Below are 17,193 nucleotides of genomic sequence, written 5' to 3' on the forward strand. Positions count from 1 at the left end.
AAAGAGCAGGGTGTGGTCCACCTGCTAAGCAACACAATGCATGTATTTCCCACGCACTTACGGCTATTATACCTATCCAAGCAAGCAAGAGCAAAATTGTGTCCAGATAACAAAATACTTGGGTTTTCTGAAAGAGAACCATTGAGCTCTAAAGTCTCTTTTGTCTGAAAAGATGTCATGTTTCTTGAAATGAAGTTTTAAAAATTTGCTTAATCAAAAGCATGTCATAGAGAGAGCAATATAACCACTTAGATCATCACCCATGCTAGCAGCACACTCCAGGACAATAAAAAGAGAAACCAAACAACTAAAGCAGGAATGGAGGAGAGCTCTGTTGGGACAGAACGTTGCAGGAGACAGACCACACTTGGTGATGAGCACAAACACTTAGAGCAGGTTTTTGTTTTAGAAAGGTATCACAAAGGTACATTAATGGAATATAACCTTGTAAGATAAGGACTGAAAGTATAAAACCTTAAACTAACTTGTTCTTGAGATTAAAAGTGAATTATAGAGACAGCTTTCTTTTTATAAGTTGTCACCAAAGTAGACACAACTTGCAGGGAAATTGTCAGAATCTATCATAAAAGAGATTTATCACAGATTGATTATAACGAGGATGTGTTCAATTAAGGTTATATGTTACTGTGAGGAAAAGGGAAGCATGGAGTAAGTGGTGCTTATTCATTAACAAGTAGCTAAACATGCTTGAGAGACTATGAGAAGCAGAGCTACTAGCAAACAAGACTAAAACCCACAACTTCCCTGTTGATGCATATGCAGGTGTGAAGAGTGCAGTTCAATTTTCTGCAGTTTATACTTTCTACTTCACCTCTTACATGAACAAGACAATGACAAACCAGGTACTATGCAAAATAATGGAAAGAAAATATGCCACAAAGAGAAGGATAAATGCATGCGATAGCGAGTTACCAGAAACAGGAAGGAAAGGAGAGGACAATAAAAAAAAATAGAGACCCATCCAAAGTCACTCAAAACCTACTGAACTGCTTGTATTTGTGAGGACATAATACTAAAGGGTATGATTTGGAATAAAGCTAACAGCAGAACATCAACAAACTTAACATCTACCAGTTATACATCTACCAGTTTCCTCCATCAACAGTCTGCTGTATGAAGATGGCAATACTAAGATATCATTTGAAGTAACAAAGTAAGACATTCAAGATTACCTGTATTTAATTATTAAATACAGTTCAGTACTAGAGACTGTTATACAATGTCAACATACCAAATGTGGAGGCTCATTCATTCCAAGTGGTTCCTGCAATAATAAATATATATACATGCATATAAATAAATAAAATTAATTGCAATTCATTTCCTAGAAGACATGTCAACTTCCTGAAATTTGTTAATTACCAATTCAAGAACAGAGAAAAAGACTTCCTAGGCTCTCAGCACAATTCTCTTTCCCAGCCTTGGCCATCAGCTGTCTGTAAGCTCATGACTACCTGCCTGCCTGTTCAGTGCCATTCACACAGAGAACCTGCATCAGCATTAATTAGTTCACATAATGTGGATTAGAGTCCATGTAAATATCTCTGCATTTATTTTTGAGTCTATTTCTTGAAAAAAGACAATTAAAAACAACAGAAGACTGACACCTCTTTCAACATGTGCTCTTCAAAATAAGGTTAAATGTTCCTTTCCTATTTTCAGTGCAGTTGTATCACTTATTATATACTTAATCATTGAAAATTGTCTTTGTTTTGCATCAGGGTTTTGACAGTTCTGGCACTACTCTATTTGGGCAAGTTGTACTACCTTAGATTTAATAATGGATTAAAAATATTTCCTGTCTTTATTGCCTATATGTATTACAAATATTTTAGCATAAATAATGGAAAAGGTAAGTCAGACCTCTATTATACAACAACAATATGGGTCAGGTAAATTCTCAAGTATTTTTACATCCATTATTAATGGATATAAAGGCATTATAAATTACTACATTTTAAGGCAAATTAATTCTTCCAGGCTAGGTTTTTCTTTCCATGAGTGAAATCTGTTAAAGGGAAGATCTTAGGAAGTTTCCCTGATAATTTTCTCAACAGATAGAAAGATCCAGAGTGTCCATTTCAGTCTCCATCCTGAACAGATACATTATGTCACCCACATTTAAATTGTTTTCCAAGTAAACAGACAAACTGATTAAAGAGCACAGGCCACGTTATAACATTATGGTACACTCTGAACTCCAAAGGTCTTATTTAAGTTTCCCCCTTAAAAAGTTCCAGTAACTCACCAACTTAATAGGTCGAATCGACATGATGATTTTACTAGATCCTCCCCAGTCAAAGAAACATTTGTATTTTCCTTTCTCCAATACATATTGTTCTCCACAGAAGTATTTCTGCTGATACGCAACCCACCTGGAGAATGAGACAAAAATTGAACTGAAAACACCACATTTTTCTATGTAGTTTGATGCAAATACTAACAAGTTAAATGGAACAATTTTCTTTGGAGTTTTCTTGGTAAGTCCATCTGAGAGACAGTGCAATGCTAAACCCAAGGAGAAGCGTGTAGCTGTCATACACTTGATTTTCTGCTTTTACTTTGCAAACACTACTTTGACAAACACAGTTACCGGCTAGGGTTAAACCATGACACCCACTACTGATAATTGTCCTAGAGTCTGAATCTTTTTTAGTGTCATTTAACGGTTGCTGATCCCTATAATCATCATCATTAGGGTAGGTATGACAATGTTAATACTGCAGTTCTAACATTACTGTTGAAGTCTGGAATTTGAAGCTACGTGATTCCAAAGTGCTCTTTTCCCACAGCGTATTTTATGTTTTAGCATTTGGTACCATGCTTCATGTACAATACCACTCCCTTGCCTATAATAGCCTACTCCATCATTCCTAAAAAGTTGGTAGCTCCTCTGCTTATCCTTCCTGTGAATTTCTGCAGAATCTGCTATATCAGAGCTGTTATTTCATGCCAAGCATTCCAGTTCCCCCATACTACTTTTTAGGCTTCTAGCACTTTTAAGTTTTGTCCTTGCCCCACCAGTTAATGCTGCCTACCTCCGTCAGCATACACTGCAGGTGGTATAATTTATCTCCCTTATTTATTGCAATTGTGCTGTTTATTTTCCTCCTGGACTCCACATATACACATGAAAAGTTAGCCAAGTCCACCCTGTAGGCCGTATCAGCCTGAACCAAGTACGCTACCACGTGTTAGTTTAATCCCCTGCTTTAAGTTTAAATAGTTCTCTACAAAGTATTTTTATTTTTAGTGCCAGCAGCCTGACTTTATTACAAATAAGGCACAGCTCATCCTTTCTATATGTGTCTTAAAAGGTATCCCAGTTCTTAACAAACCTAAAATCCCTTTTCTGTATTACTACCAAAACTCCCGTATCATGAAACTACAGTCTGTGTGACCACTGAAGGCACATCACAACCTTTCTCTAGTAAGAAGAATGCCCAGATCCAAATGAAAGTGTAGGCATGAGATTTAGACAAAACCTAAGATTATTATTTTTAGTTCCATTTACCAAGGAAACTGAAAGAAACATTGCTCTCTCCTAAATGTTTACCACCGGTACCACGTGAAGCACATTTCTGAACCCAAACCCAACTGTGCACAAAAATACTTAATAGCTCCATCCACGTATTTCAGTAGACTTACACTCCACTTCTCACAAGAATTGACCTCGTCTCTGAGCCAAATCCAGCCTGCTCCAAATCAGGGATTTCTTCATTGACAATGTCTAATGCTTTCCCATCTTCACCATCAGACTGAAAAAGTGCCACTGATGACTCTATGAAATCCTAAGAGGCAGAACAGGAGTTAGAGAAGACAGGCTGTCACAGCTCAGTGACACTTCATAACATAAAATATTCTGGAAAAGAGTTATTGCCTGAAAGATAGCATTTTATAAAGCAGCGAGGGGAGTTAGTTCCCTTGTGTGGATCTTTATGGGATATTTTGGCATTGAAGTACCTAGCTGGAAGCTTGGCACTCTGATATGGCCTTCAGTGGTTTCCACTGGAGAGAGGAAGAACATACTGCCCATGAGCACCATCCTTTCCTCTATGAGGATGACTCAGAGTGCAATGATGCCCGTGTAGGAAAGAGAAGGCTTATGGTTGTGGATTTAGCATTGATCTTCCAAACAGCTTCACAAATGACCACTCCAAACATTACTATGATGATAGTCTTTTACTTTAAGCTCTCCTTCCTCATCCCTTCCAGCAATAAAGCAACAATCATGGAGAGGAAAGACTGGGAAAAATCACCTTTCCAGCACAAGAGGTTTGTAGTTTTTGGGTACATCCATTTTTGATTAAATGCTACAGCTACAAAATAAATCCCACATGACACTGTCATGTTCTCTCTTATATAACCATGTGACATTGCTTTATGCTTTCAGCTTGCACAGTCACTTAACCAGGTTACTTGCACAGCTCCAGATTATTTGAATTTGGATTTCAAATCTCCAACTTTTTAACTACTTAGCAATTTTAGGCACAAAGTTCAGTCACTGCTTGGGAAAATAGAAAAGAGCAACCCATTCACTTTATTCCTTTAACTTTGATCAAAAAGCATGAACTCAAGTCAATTTCAGTGTTTCTGAAATACTCAGCAATGTTACAGTAAGTTGAAAATAAGTAGGTCTTGCAAGCAAGATAAAAGGATTAAGCAAATAAAGGAGCTGACACAGATTCACAAATGTATGAGGACACCATCATGGGAATTATTACACTAAATAATTGCTGCTGTAGCACGAGACACCAACCAGAGTGCAGTATGCTGAAGGCTACACTGAGAAAGCAAAGACTTACAACAATCAAAAAACACTTAGAAATTAAGGCCGTGCCAAGCATGCAGCCAGATTCATTTGGTCAGTTCAACAAACAAGCTCTTTAGAGGATACTGTGCCTTTGTACAGCATTCAATCACAATTAATAATGAAAACCTATTTTAGAATGTGGCTTGATGTGGCTTAACTTCTCTGATTGTTTAGAGGACAGTAAAGAGTGACAGAACAAATTCTTTAGTAAACCTGGTCTCTTCCTACTATGTTGACCATCTCTTTCTTTCATTTATTTAAAAAGCTGCAACTACTTCAGGTATACACTAGAAATCAAAGTGACAGGTCTGGCAAAATCATCATGAACCACTGTAGCTTCAGGCTACTTTTAGATAAAAAAAGGAGGAAGGGGGGAGTAGGGAAGAAAGAAAACTACTCTTAACAGTCGTAAAGTGAGGATTTTGTAAGAGTTCCTGAAAAGCCATGTAGATCTAATCTACACAATTTCTTTGACTAAATTTAAAATACTGAAATATACCCACAATTGTAATTACATTTAATACGTTTCAAATTCAGCCATCATTTTTTTCTCCCTAAATTTTCTCTTACAATAAGCAATAGGAGAAAACCTTAAAAATGGACTTTCAAGACACTTCATTTTACACTTGAAAACATTAGTGGGAAAGCTCCAAAGGCAATGTACTCTGCTCCACTGAAGACGACTCACATATCGCTCTTCCCCTGATCACGACAGCCACAGGCAAACCCCAGCCTCACAGATGCTCTCATTTGACACTGCAGACAAGAAGCAAATGCAACTGTCTCCCAAAACAGCACAAACTGCTGTCTGCCATGAGGAACAAGGCCTGCATCTGACTCCAGTGTGTCCAATATAGATGCTGATAATAGAGCTGGAAGTACGTTGGAGAAAACAATTCTGTAAGTCCTTTCTATCTCTGCTTTCAAAACACTCCCCAAATCACCACATTAGAGATTGTAAAGACATTGAGGTGCTGGAATGTGTCCAAAGAAGAGCAACAAAGCCAGCAGAAGGGTCTAGAGCACAAGTCTTATGAGATGCAGCTGAGGGAACTGGAGTTGTTTAGTCTGGAGGAGGCTCAGGGAGGACCTTATCCTTCTCTATGGTTGTAGCGAAGGGGTTATTGGGGTCTTCTCCTAAGAAACAAGCAATAGCACAAGAAGAAATGGCCTCAAGTTGTGCCAGGGGAAGTTTAGATTGGATATTAGGAAAAATTTCTTCACTGGAAAGGTTGTCAAGCATTGGAATGGGCTGCCCAGGAATGCGGTGGAATCACCACCCCTGAAGATATTTGAAAGACAGTGTGCTTAGGGACATGGTTTAGTCGTGGACTTGGCAGTGTTAGGTTTACAGTTGGACTCGATTACCTTAAAGGTTTTTTCCAACCTAGATGATTCTATGACTGTTCACAGCAGAAATATTTAAGACAGACAAAAACTGAAAGCTCTTGCAGTATGCCTACATGTGTGTACACCTTCACCAGTGGATCGGAAGAGATGCCCTGCAACAATCCCTCTATTGTGTGTGATGTCTAACCTGTCTGATTTGCCAGGAAATTATATTCATGGCTCAACTGCAGTCACTGGTATGTGTGCAGAAACATGGGCTGGATTTTCCTAGCACTAATAAGCTCTGGTGGAACCTGTCATGTTGAGCATCGTGGCGCAGAAACATCTGAATAGCTTTGCATAGTACTAAGCCACATTAACAGAGCTGGTACTGACACAGGCTAATGAGGCACACCATAGCCAGCCTGGCTCTCTGCAGAGCCATTTACGTGCTTCTGTACCACACTCCCTGCTTTGGGAGCACAGCACAAAGACATTTGATCCAACTCTGCCTAGAGCTGAGTCAGGTACACAGGCTCATTAGTTTCAGCTTTATGCCATGTAAGCCAGGCTAAATTGTTTTCAGGTCTGGGCTGGCCTTAAAGCCAACACAGTCAAGGTCATCTGGTGTCATGCCTGAGAAAGAAATAAAAAAGCCTAGCTAGATGGGCACCTACATGACACCACACCAGCGAGTACCTATAAAGACCAGCCCCATTCCCTACCTAAGCTGACCATGAATAATGCAACTTGGCTGTATTTCCCCAAATCCTTAATCTTCTACAGAACATCTTGAGTTCATCTGACTAAACAGAATTTCTAGGGAAGAACAATAAGGATCTGATATCTGGGAACACCTCTGTGGAGTCTGAGAGCATCACAACCTTTAGAGCATTTCTCCTGACAGAATTTCTGAGGTAACAGGGAAGAGCTAGGCTGGTGAGGTGCTGGAACAGGTTGCCCAAAGAAGTGGTAAATGCTCCATCCCTGGCGGTGTTCAAAGACAGGTTGGAGAGAGCCTTGGGTGACATGGTCTAGTCTGTGCCCATGGCAGGGGAATTAGATGATCTTAAGGTCCTTTCCAATCCTGACTATTCTGTGATTCTATGATTTCCTGTGCACCGAGAGGCCTTAAGCACACAGCACGAGTTTTGGATTTCTGGCCACACTCTCTTGAAAATATGAGTTTGGTACTAAAGTATTTTTAAAATCCTGACCTTAAGTATCATATACAAAGTCACTAAGGGAGCATATGGCAAGCCCAAACACTGACCTACATATTGCATGTCAGAGAGGCAGTCAATCTGTTTGTCAAGCTGAACAACAAAATGCTAGCACCATTAGTAATTTTACTGGTAACTAGCTCATTGCCTTTAGTTCTGGTACAGTTTAAGGAAAAGTATTACTTAGACTGTTATTATCAATATGCACATATTGATATACATTTATATGCCAATTTAAATGACACATGTTGATATATGAGCGTGAATGACACATGGTTTTAAAATTTAATGACTTGAGCAACGTGACTGTTCTAGGCATAAGTCAAATTAAATACATGCGTAGGTCACCCTACTAGGCCTGTGCATGATTTTAAGCTTGTAATTATGTCCTTTGCCAAGAGAAAGATCTAAAAAGATCAATTTAAGTTGTTCAAGTATCCCACGTATAGCTTGAAAAGAAAGAAAAACTAAGATTAGTCAAGAATTGAATAGGATTCTGCACATTCAAAATGAGGAGTTAGAGAAAATTTCTGTCAGTTTTTCACAGAAACCCAAAAATAAATTACTTAGGGAAGGACATTTTTCTTCCACTCAGCTTATTCTATCTTTATTTTAAGTTATATGATAGATTTTGATTATAAATATAGCTTTTACTAGGTGCCTTTCACTAAAATCAAGATTGCAAATTGTGAATTTAAGCATGGCGTTTTTGGGTTCACAGTAACTCCCCCCGGCCCTTTCTCAATAATGACTGTTGAGACAGTAAGTTTGCTCTAAATGCTTGTCTGCAAACTTCACAAAATTCCTGGCTCAGGAATATCACATCTGCTCACATGAGGAGATGAGTAATTTGAGTATAAAAGACTGAATAATCTCAGAGTGAAGAATATAAATATCAGCTGTATTTAAAGCTCACAGAATTTAAATTATAATGAAAAAAACCCCTTAAACCCCCAGCAAACAAAAAAACCCCAAACCAAACAAAATTATAAAGAAGTTCTAATCCAATGTTTCACCATCACTGTAAAGTCTAACTTTGTTTCCTATACTGGACTTTGATACAGGTTTTTATTACTTCATCTTTGTCCCCACTAAGCACATTTTAGTAGCAGGAATTTTGTCACCATGATTATTTTTGCTGCCAAAATTTCCTGGCACAAAAATCACAGAGACAGAGTAATGCTGTTTTAAGGCTTGCAACAGCTGCTGTGTTGAAAAGCTATTTTTATTTTAATAACGAGCTTTACTGTACACTTACGCACATTAAACTTTTAAGAAAATTCTGTTCTAGAGATACAAATATCTTAAAGCGCAGAAGTGAGATACATGGAAAATCTGGCAGGTAGACAAGGAATTCTGTATGATACCTTCTTTGTATGAACTTTACAAAGGCTATTTAGAACCTGCTTCTGTTTTGCAATGTATAAAGTGCAGTCCAGATTTCATGAAGTAGGAAAAGAATGAGAATTACCTTGGGCAAAAGACAGAAGGACTTAAACCCAAGACAGCCGTACTATATACAAAGAATAACCATCCTCTTTATGCATAATTTGTGTGAAATTCATAGAAGTACTTACAGCCTGAAGGAACCGGAAGGACAGGAGGATACTGTCAGTTCCCCTCCATGAGTGTCTGTCTTCGTAATTTCCCTCCTCCAGCAAGTACTGATGGCCTTTGTAACGTTCCTTATCATAGGCAACCCATCTACAGCAACCACACAACAAAAGAAATAACTAAAAGCAAAACAACTGCACACACACAAGCAAACAAAGAAATGCTTGTTTGAAATCACAACAGCACCCATAAAGTGTTCTTTGTGGATCAAAAATCCCTCTGTGTGATTCTTTCTCCTACAACAGTTTATTTGTGCAATGCTTCTCCATGTACCTCCTCTTGGTCAGCCATGTTCCCAGTAACAGTATTTGCTACAGAGGCTGGCCAAAACACTGTAAGCCACCAAATACTAATGATGAAAAACAAACAGTAGATCTCTTCAGTGTATTAATAAATGATGAGACTCTACTCTTGCTGGAGCTGGCAACGAAATTAATGGATTTCAGCAGAAAAAAATGTTACCTGCTAATATTGTTTCTTGTTCTAATCTAAACATATATATATATGAATAGAAAAGTGAATTGACTATATACAATATATTGTGTATGGAATATGTTTTAGCACTGAAGGAACAAAACTTTTTAAAGTATTTTGAACAAATAGATAAGAGTTTATGGAAAGAAGGTATTTCCACATCACCCTTGAAAACTCTAATGGATCGTATTTTGAAAAAGTGCTTCTCCCTCTTTCTTTCTTGTAAGCATTTCTTTCATTAAAGTTTGTTGTAAGTATTAGAACTGCTATACAAATTCTGTTGGCATTGAAAGCTGGCAGGCAGGAACTGCTTTACTTTTAGTACCATTTGGTTTACATTAATTCAGCTATTTACGTTACCGCAGTATTAAAAATAAAAGCCACCACAACAGACAGAAGGATGATTTTTAATAATTTGAGGCTTCCCAGATAGCAAATATATCATGTATTTATGAACAGATTATCTGAGTATTCATAGTTAAATTTAGTTTGAATTTAGTGCGTGTAAGATTCTGACAACAGCCTGAAAGGATGTATGTTATCGAATCTTTATATTGAAATCCCCTAAGAAAAAAAAAAACCCTGAAAACTATGTTGTTGCTAAGCTGTTTGGCAGGAGCAACCAACCTGCACGCTTCAAGGAGTCCCATCCTGCTGGGTCTCAGGAAAGGCTGGAAGAATAATGCATGGGGTTGGTAGCTTGCTACAATAGCTGGCAATAGTTGGCACTGAGTATACCTTGTGAACAGACAGTGTTACACAGCCCTTTTTGTGCGTGTGTGCATTGCAGGACAACACAGAACCAATCCGAGGCCTCAACACAGGAAAATAAGGGTAGATTCTTAATTCCAGGTAACATGCGACAGGTGACAAAGGAAAACCATTAAGACAATAAAACAGTTTATAGACTTCAGAGGCATTAAAATGTCAAATTGAAGAGTAACCACACCTACCCAAGGTCCTTTCAGTAGATTAAGTACAGACTATCAGAAGTATAAAGCAATACAAATTAAAGGTCTGTGCGAATGCTGTCATTAAGGAACAAAGTGGCCTAATTTATTGGCATCCAAATGGTAAACACTGACTTCGCACCTCACACATTTAGTTTTATCTTCTTATATTCCCTTAGATAGATAAGCCATATCTATATCCATCTATCTGTAGGCTTTGTGGCTCTCTGAACCCTAACCCTAACCCCAGCTGAATGGCATCTTGCAGCTGAGGTCCCCAGCACCACAGGTGGCCAGTGAGAAAGGTGTCCAAAGACCAACGTTGGTGCAGTGTCATACTACCCTATGCACAAAATTTGCAGCCCCAGTATCCATGGAACTGTAGGCTTTGCGGCTCTCTGATCCCTAACCCTAACCTGAATGGCACCACGGAACTGAGGCTCATGTCTCCAGCACCATGGATGTCCCACATGAGAAAGGCGTGCAAGGAGCAATGTTGGTGCAGTGCCGTGCTCCCCCTGGCATGACTTTTCCAGCCCCAAAGTCTCTGAACCTTTAGGCTTTCTGGCTCCCTGAACCCTAACCCTAACCTGAACGGCACTGTGGAACTGACACTCATGTCTCCAGCACAGATGGTGTTCCAGATGAGAAACGTGTGCAAGGAGCAATGTTGGCGCAGTGCCGTACTCATCTTGGCATGCCTTTTGCAGCCCCAGTGTCTCTGGACCTGTAGGCTTTGTGGCTCTCTGAACCCTAACCCTAACCCTAATCTTTACGACACCGTAGTACTGAGGCTGTGGCTTCCAGCATAGTCGGTGTTCCAGATGAGAAAGGTGTGCAAGGAACAATGTTGATGCTGTGCTGTACTCATCCTGGCATGCCATTTACAGCCCCAATGTCTCTGGACCTGTAGGCTTTGTGGCTCTCTGAACCCTAACCCTAATCTTTACAGCACCATAATACTGAGGCTGTGGTCTCCAGCACAGTCGGTGTTCCAGATGAGAAAGGTGTGCAAGGAGCAATGTTGGTGCAGTGCCGTACTCATCTTGGCATGCCTTTTACAGCCCCAATATCCGTGGACCTTTAGGCTTTGTGGCCCTCTGAACCCTAACCCTAACCTGAATGGCACCACGGAACTGCGGCTCACGTCTCCAGCACCATGGGTGTCCCACATGAGAAAGGTGTGCAAGGACCAATACTGGTGCAGTGCCGTACTCATCTTGGCATGCCTTTTGCAGCCCAAGTGTCACTGGTCCTGTAGGCTTTGTGGTTCTCTGAACCCTAACCCTAACCCTAACCCGAAACTTTATGACACTGTAACACGGTGAGGCCGTGGTCTCCAGCACAGTCGGTGTTCCACATGAGAAAGGTGTGCAAGGAGCAATGTTGATGCTGTGCTATACCAATCTTGGCATGCCTTCTGCAGCCCCAATGTCTTTGGACCCTTAGGCTTTGTGGCTCTCTGAACCCTAACCCTAACCTGAATGGCACCACGGAACTGTGGCTCATGTTTCCAGCACCACGGGTGTCCCACATGAGAAAGGTGTCCAAAGAGCAACGTTCGTGCAGTGCCGTACTCATCTTGGCATGCCTTTTGCAGCCCCAGTGTCTTTGGACCTATAGGCTTTGTGGTTCTCTGAACCCTAACCCTAACCCTAATCTTTACGACACCGTAACACGGTGAGGCTGTGGTCTCCAGCACAGTTGGTGTTCCAGATGAGAAACGTGTGCAAGGAGCAATGTTGATGCTGTGCTATACTCATCTTGGCATGCCTTTTGCAGCCCCAATGTCTTTGGACCTGTAGGCTTTGTGGCTCTCTGAACCCTAACCCTAATCTTTATGACACTATAATATTGAGGCTGTGGAGAGATGGTTTTATCCAAGGATGATAATGGACAAAAGAAAAATATATTCTTTTAGAAGTATTTTACTAGTGATTCTACTCACCACTTAGCACTTCTTAGCATGTAGTTATGATTTCCCACTTGAAAGTAAGTAAATATAAAAGTGAAATATACTTACACTCCACCAATTACACGTATTGATCCAATTTCCTGAAACTCCTCTTCACTACCAAACAGAGCTGGGACAGAACTGATGTTTTCCGAAAACTCTTTGGACCATCCTCCAAAGTGGGTTTTCTCATATATTATTATCTAGAAAACATGATATTGAACAATGCCTTGAGTATGCCCTGAACAGGAGTCTGAACTTTAGGTGTGCGTACTGCTACAGGGTGTGGAAGACATCTTTTCCCCCCTCCCCCAACAAGCATCACTGTGAAGAAAATTCAGGGTTGCACTCCTCAGCCCTTCTGATTCTTGAGTGCCCTAGAAGCTGAAGAGACACTATTTGGATTTAGATAGGCCTGTCAGGCTATTTGCAGACATTTCCACAGAAGGATACTTATTCACACAATTCTACATACATAAACATACTCTGCAGCTATGTGACTGTAATTTATCCTGGAATCCTGTGCCTGGACAGTGTATATTAGCCTTCAGTGAATCCTACATGGTCACAGCTAGACACACACAGCTTAATCCTTCGAAAGCAGACAAGAAGTCTCTCTCTTTACTCTGCTGAAATTATTTCAGTGACTGCAGTTAACATCCCCTTAAGGTTCCTCATCTGCTGAGCACACAGATCGGGTATTAACAGTATTAATATTTATTGCAATATTTATTAGAAAAATGTCTCTGTCTTGCACGTATTTGTATAATTAAAAGTTACCTAAAGCATTAGCATTTTTGTGGAGAACAAGAAAAAGAAGGGAAAAGGAGCAATAACTCTGGATTAGCTTTCTGCTGCTCAAATCACAGAAGGATCATGGTTTCTTTCACCAATCTTGTATTGGGATTGGGTATAGGAAGGAAGGGTACCATTACTGCCCCTTCCTGTCCTCTCCCCTCCCTTTTTTTAAGCTTGGTATGTTCAATGGGAAGATCTCTCCTGATCCCTTTCTGTTAGTGACTGATGTATCAGTCAGGAAAACTCACCACATTTTGTAGAAGTTTTACAATTCTTCAGCAAATTCACACTTTCCTTTTACGTGAAAAACAGACTACTGCTACTTTTGCAACTCATGAAACACTAGTAAGAAAGGACACTTGACAGCATCAGAAGCAAACACTGCATACTTAATCAAACATCATATACCCAACAAAAAGAAAACAGCTTAAATAAAGGTTTTGTATTTCCAACGTGCTCACATTTTATTATCAACATCTTCAGTGCTTACCTTGACGTTCATTGGCATTTGTACCTTTAGTCCACCCTAAAAAAGAGAGAAGGGAAAAGGGGAAATAAAGGCATTTATATAAAACTTAAAGTTATACTTTGACATGTATTTTATAGTACTTATAGTACTTTCGCAGCATAAAGTCTTTGTAATTATACTCACCACTTTCAGTGTTGGCTAAACGAAACACTAGTTTAAATACACTGATAATTCATAAAGGCCAGGGACACTACAAACCTGTCCTACAAACAAATCAGTGCATTGACAAGCCTGCAGGGGTACAAGCAATTTAAAAATATTCCTTTATTGTCTATTAGCAATCTAAAGCAAATATTTACTGTGTGGTTTAAACTAATTTATATTGACCGATTTCTTAAATTAAGATTCAAAGCTTTGTTGTATACATTTCAATTTCTTAAGAACAGACGGTAGAATACTAAGAAACTATAAACACCAGAAAAGAGAGAAACTATAGGCAGACATATTCATGTCTGTGGTCAAAGAGCAAATACAACAAACGCATTTCCTCTGGACATGTTAGTGAATGATATTCTGTGAGGGAATAAGACACCTACCTCCAATGACTGACTAAAGAGACAGCTGTTTGGTCTTACTCCTTTGTGGCTTTTAAACTCTTTCTGTAGGCTTGCTATGTATACAGTAGAATTGTTATACCCTTCCACATCTCTCTCATATTTAGATCTACATGCTATCAAAAATATTAGCTGCAATACAATTAAGAATCTCTCAGTTCTGTATTATTTGATTTCCTTTCATCAAGAGCAGTTTCCTAGGAATATAACCTAGTGAATCAGTCATTCCCTCTGACTACGTGGTCCTACTTGGGCAGACACAGAAGCCCAGCAAGCCATAGTGACTGCCATGCCATTACAACACTGCAAATGCACCTTGGTATGAGACAAGTGCTACATGTATAAGGATTAACCCTGAAAGGACATTAGAACTCAAGTTATATTTCGGTCACAACCTTCAGGGGAGCAACTATAGGAAAAGGAAGGCACACAACTTATTAGGGACTCTTGCACTCCTCACCATTTTTAAGGGACGCAGAGATTTTACATCTGCTGAAGGAATTTCAGATGGTGAATCACATTCTTCCAAGACCTTCATCTCTCCCTTGTAATTAAAGTCTGAGTAAGCAAGCCATCTATAACAATAAGGATAAAGGACTTATTAATCTCATTAGATAAATTACAAAGATCTTAGTAAAATTATTTTCCTTTTTGTACTCAGAAGAGCCAGATAATGTGTTCTAGATACTGCCAGCACATCAGAACAAAGCTATATTTAAATACATTGGCAACATCAATGCTAAGAAGATCTCAAATACTTATTCTCACTCCAAGTTAAACATAAATGAAAGAAGAAAATTACTGATTTGTTCACTTAAGAAGCCAGTTTGTTACACTGTGAGTATACAAAACCAATGTCAGTACTAAAGATGAAACGCATCAAATTTTACCTAGGATTGTCACCTTAGGAATTAGAAGGCTTCTAACATCAATCCCACTTAGTTTTTTCAGTTATTAAAATATGAGGATTTACAACAGTCCTTTGGAAAGCAGGCTGTTGTAATTTTGACATGAAGATTGAAAATGCTGAGACTCCTTCAGACTGTTTTAAATCAAAAAGAAAGCTGAATGTAGAAGTTGGGCTCATGGTTGGTCGACCAAACAAGGAATGGAGGAAGAGGCATTGATCCATATAGAAAATTATTTTCTTAAAACTTAACACACAGACACAAGCAGCTAAAAGTTATACTAAGTTCTATTGAAACTAAGACAAGACTGTTTTTAGTTCCTTCACCACCTCAAGCTTCACAAAGATTGCAAGACCGTGGAAAGGAAAGCTTGGCTCACATGAAAGGCAAACTCAACGCTCCTGTAACAGAATTGCTAGTGTCATTTTGAAATGATTTACAAGAAGAGGAACAGAACTCCCAAACTTCAGGAACTGTGAGACGCTGGCCATTTACCCAGGAAACAAATTATTCCGCTCAATACAGGAAAGGCTGGGTTACCAAGGGGCCTATATCATACTGCATCACCTCTCTCCAGAAAGTCAGGATATGGCTGTAGCTTGAGAAATGCTTGGATGATGTAATATTAATTTTCTGGTATTCAGCCATAGTGTTATAGCTATAACAGGGTGGGTGACTAGGGAAACAGTATATATTCTCCAATGAACTAAAAGCTAATTATAGCTGAGCTGCTGCTTCTATTTATAAAGCCACTCAAAGATGGAATAACAGAAACTGCCAGCAACTAGAGGAAAAATGCTTTCGAAAATTGGGTTCCACTCCTAGGAGCCCACATAGCACTATGCTGAAGCGTAGAGTTGGGAATATATAGTGGACGTTAACTGCTTTGTAGCAAGATCTCCCAAATATTGTTTGTATCGCCAACTGACTTTCATCCCACGATGTTACTCTTCTACCTGCTATTAAAATGCTATTAAAAACGTTAAGTACTCACACTCCTGATTTGACTTTTATGTAAGGGTTTTTCTCAACATCCAGTTCTTCTAAATTGGCAACTGCACCCTGTATGCAGATAGGAAGTCCCTCTGTACTACCAGCTGCCAGGCAGAACTCTACCTCTGGAACGCCACAGTCCTGTGGAAACAAATCAAAGGGTAAGGCCTATCCACATTTGCAGAGTCTGTCCCATTGCAACAGGGGAACGACTAGTAATGTTTCCTTCTTTTTTCCCCATTTTCTCACCCTTCTAACTTAACACCAGGCTTCACATAATGGAAGGGTTTTAGTTTTCTTTTAAGTGAAGACTTGAATTTTTAGAAAAGCTAAGGGAAGCAAATTTGCAGCTGCCACTAACTTTCAAAGAACTGTGCATTTATGCCTGCTGGGCTACTCTCACAAAGCTTAGTTTAAATACTCTCCACGTAAAGGATGCAACAATATTCACTGGTAGACAAACCATGCATATAATACACTAAGTTTTTTAAAGACAGTGCTTCCATAATACACATATCACATGCACGCATAACTAAAACTTCCTAGAAATGTGTACTAATTCTCACCTCCCTCCCTCAGTGATAATTAAGTTCTGAAATGCAACTGACTACGGTTTCAAGCCATATGAGTTCAATTTTCTGTCATGCTAAATAAATCTACAGAATTTTAGACAAAGAAAGAAAAAGATCAGTTACAGAAAATGGTTTTTTTGTTAAGTAGACACTTTAGCAATTTTCCTGTTACTATAGAGCCACCTCTGTTATCTTAGTGAAGGTTTTCTACTGATAGATACCATGGCTGGAGAACAACTTGTTGAACGCATGACTTTCTCTAGAATTTGCAGGGATTTTATTGAACCAAACTGATTTCATAGTATTTATATAAAATGCATTACCAGTAGTTCATTCAAACACATCATGAATCAATGAGGGCGTTCTATAAGGTCCTGCTTCAGCAGTCTGTTACAGAAAAGTCTTCCTGTCACAGTGAAAGGCAGCTCATGTGCTTGTAGTTTGCTCAGCTGTAGCTGGAG

General features: G+C 39.3%; 1 protein-coding gene across 3 annotated transcripts in view; it reads right to left on the reverse strand.

The window, feature by feature from the left end:
- CRYBG3 (crystallin beta-gamma domain containing 3) overlaps window positions 1-17,193 on the reverse strand; it is a 95,874-nt gene that overhangs the window by 23,888 nt on the left and 54,793 nt on the right. For all 3 annotated transcript variants that reach the window (XM_030472038.1, XM_030472040.1, XM_030472039.1), the window contains 8 exons: window positions 16,162-16,301; window positions 14,720-14,834; window positions 13,667-13,702; window positions 12,448-12,581; window positions 8,964-9,090; window positions 3,670-3,812; window positions 2,270-2,396; window positions 1,253-1,285 (listed from right to left, as the gene is read on the reverse strand). In XM_030472038.1, the coding sequence (XP_030327898.1) occupies window positions 1,253-1,285; window positions 2,270-2,396; window positions 3,670-3,812; window positions 8,964-9,090; window positions 12,448-12,581; window positions 13,667-13,702; window positions 14,720-14,834; window positions 16,162-16,301 (855 nt within the window). The remainder of the gene's footprint in view (window positions 1-1,252; window positions 1,286-2,269; window positions 2,397-3,669; window positions 3,813-8,963; window positions 9,091-12,447; window positions 12,582-13,666; window positions 13,703-14,719; window positions 14,835-16,161; window positions 16,302-17,193) is intronic.

The sequence above is a fragment of the Strigops habroptila genome, chromosome 2 (assembly GCF_004027225.2).
Source record: "Strigops habroptila isolate Jane chromosome 2, bStrHab1.2.pri, whole genome shotgun sequence".
Classification (NCBI taxonomy): Eukaryota; Metazoa; Chordata; class Aves; order Psittaciformes; family Psittacidae; genus Strigops; species Strigops habroptila.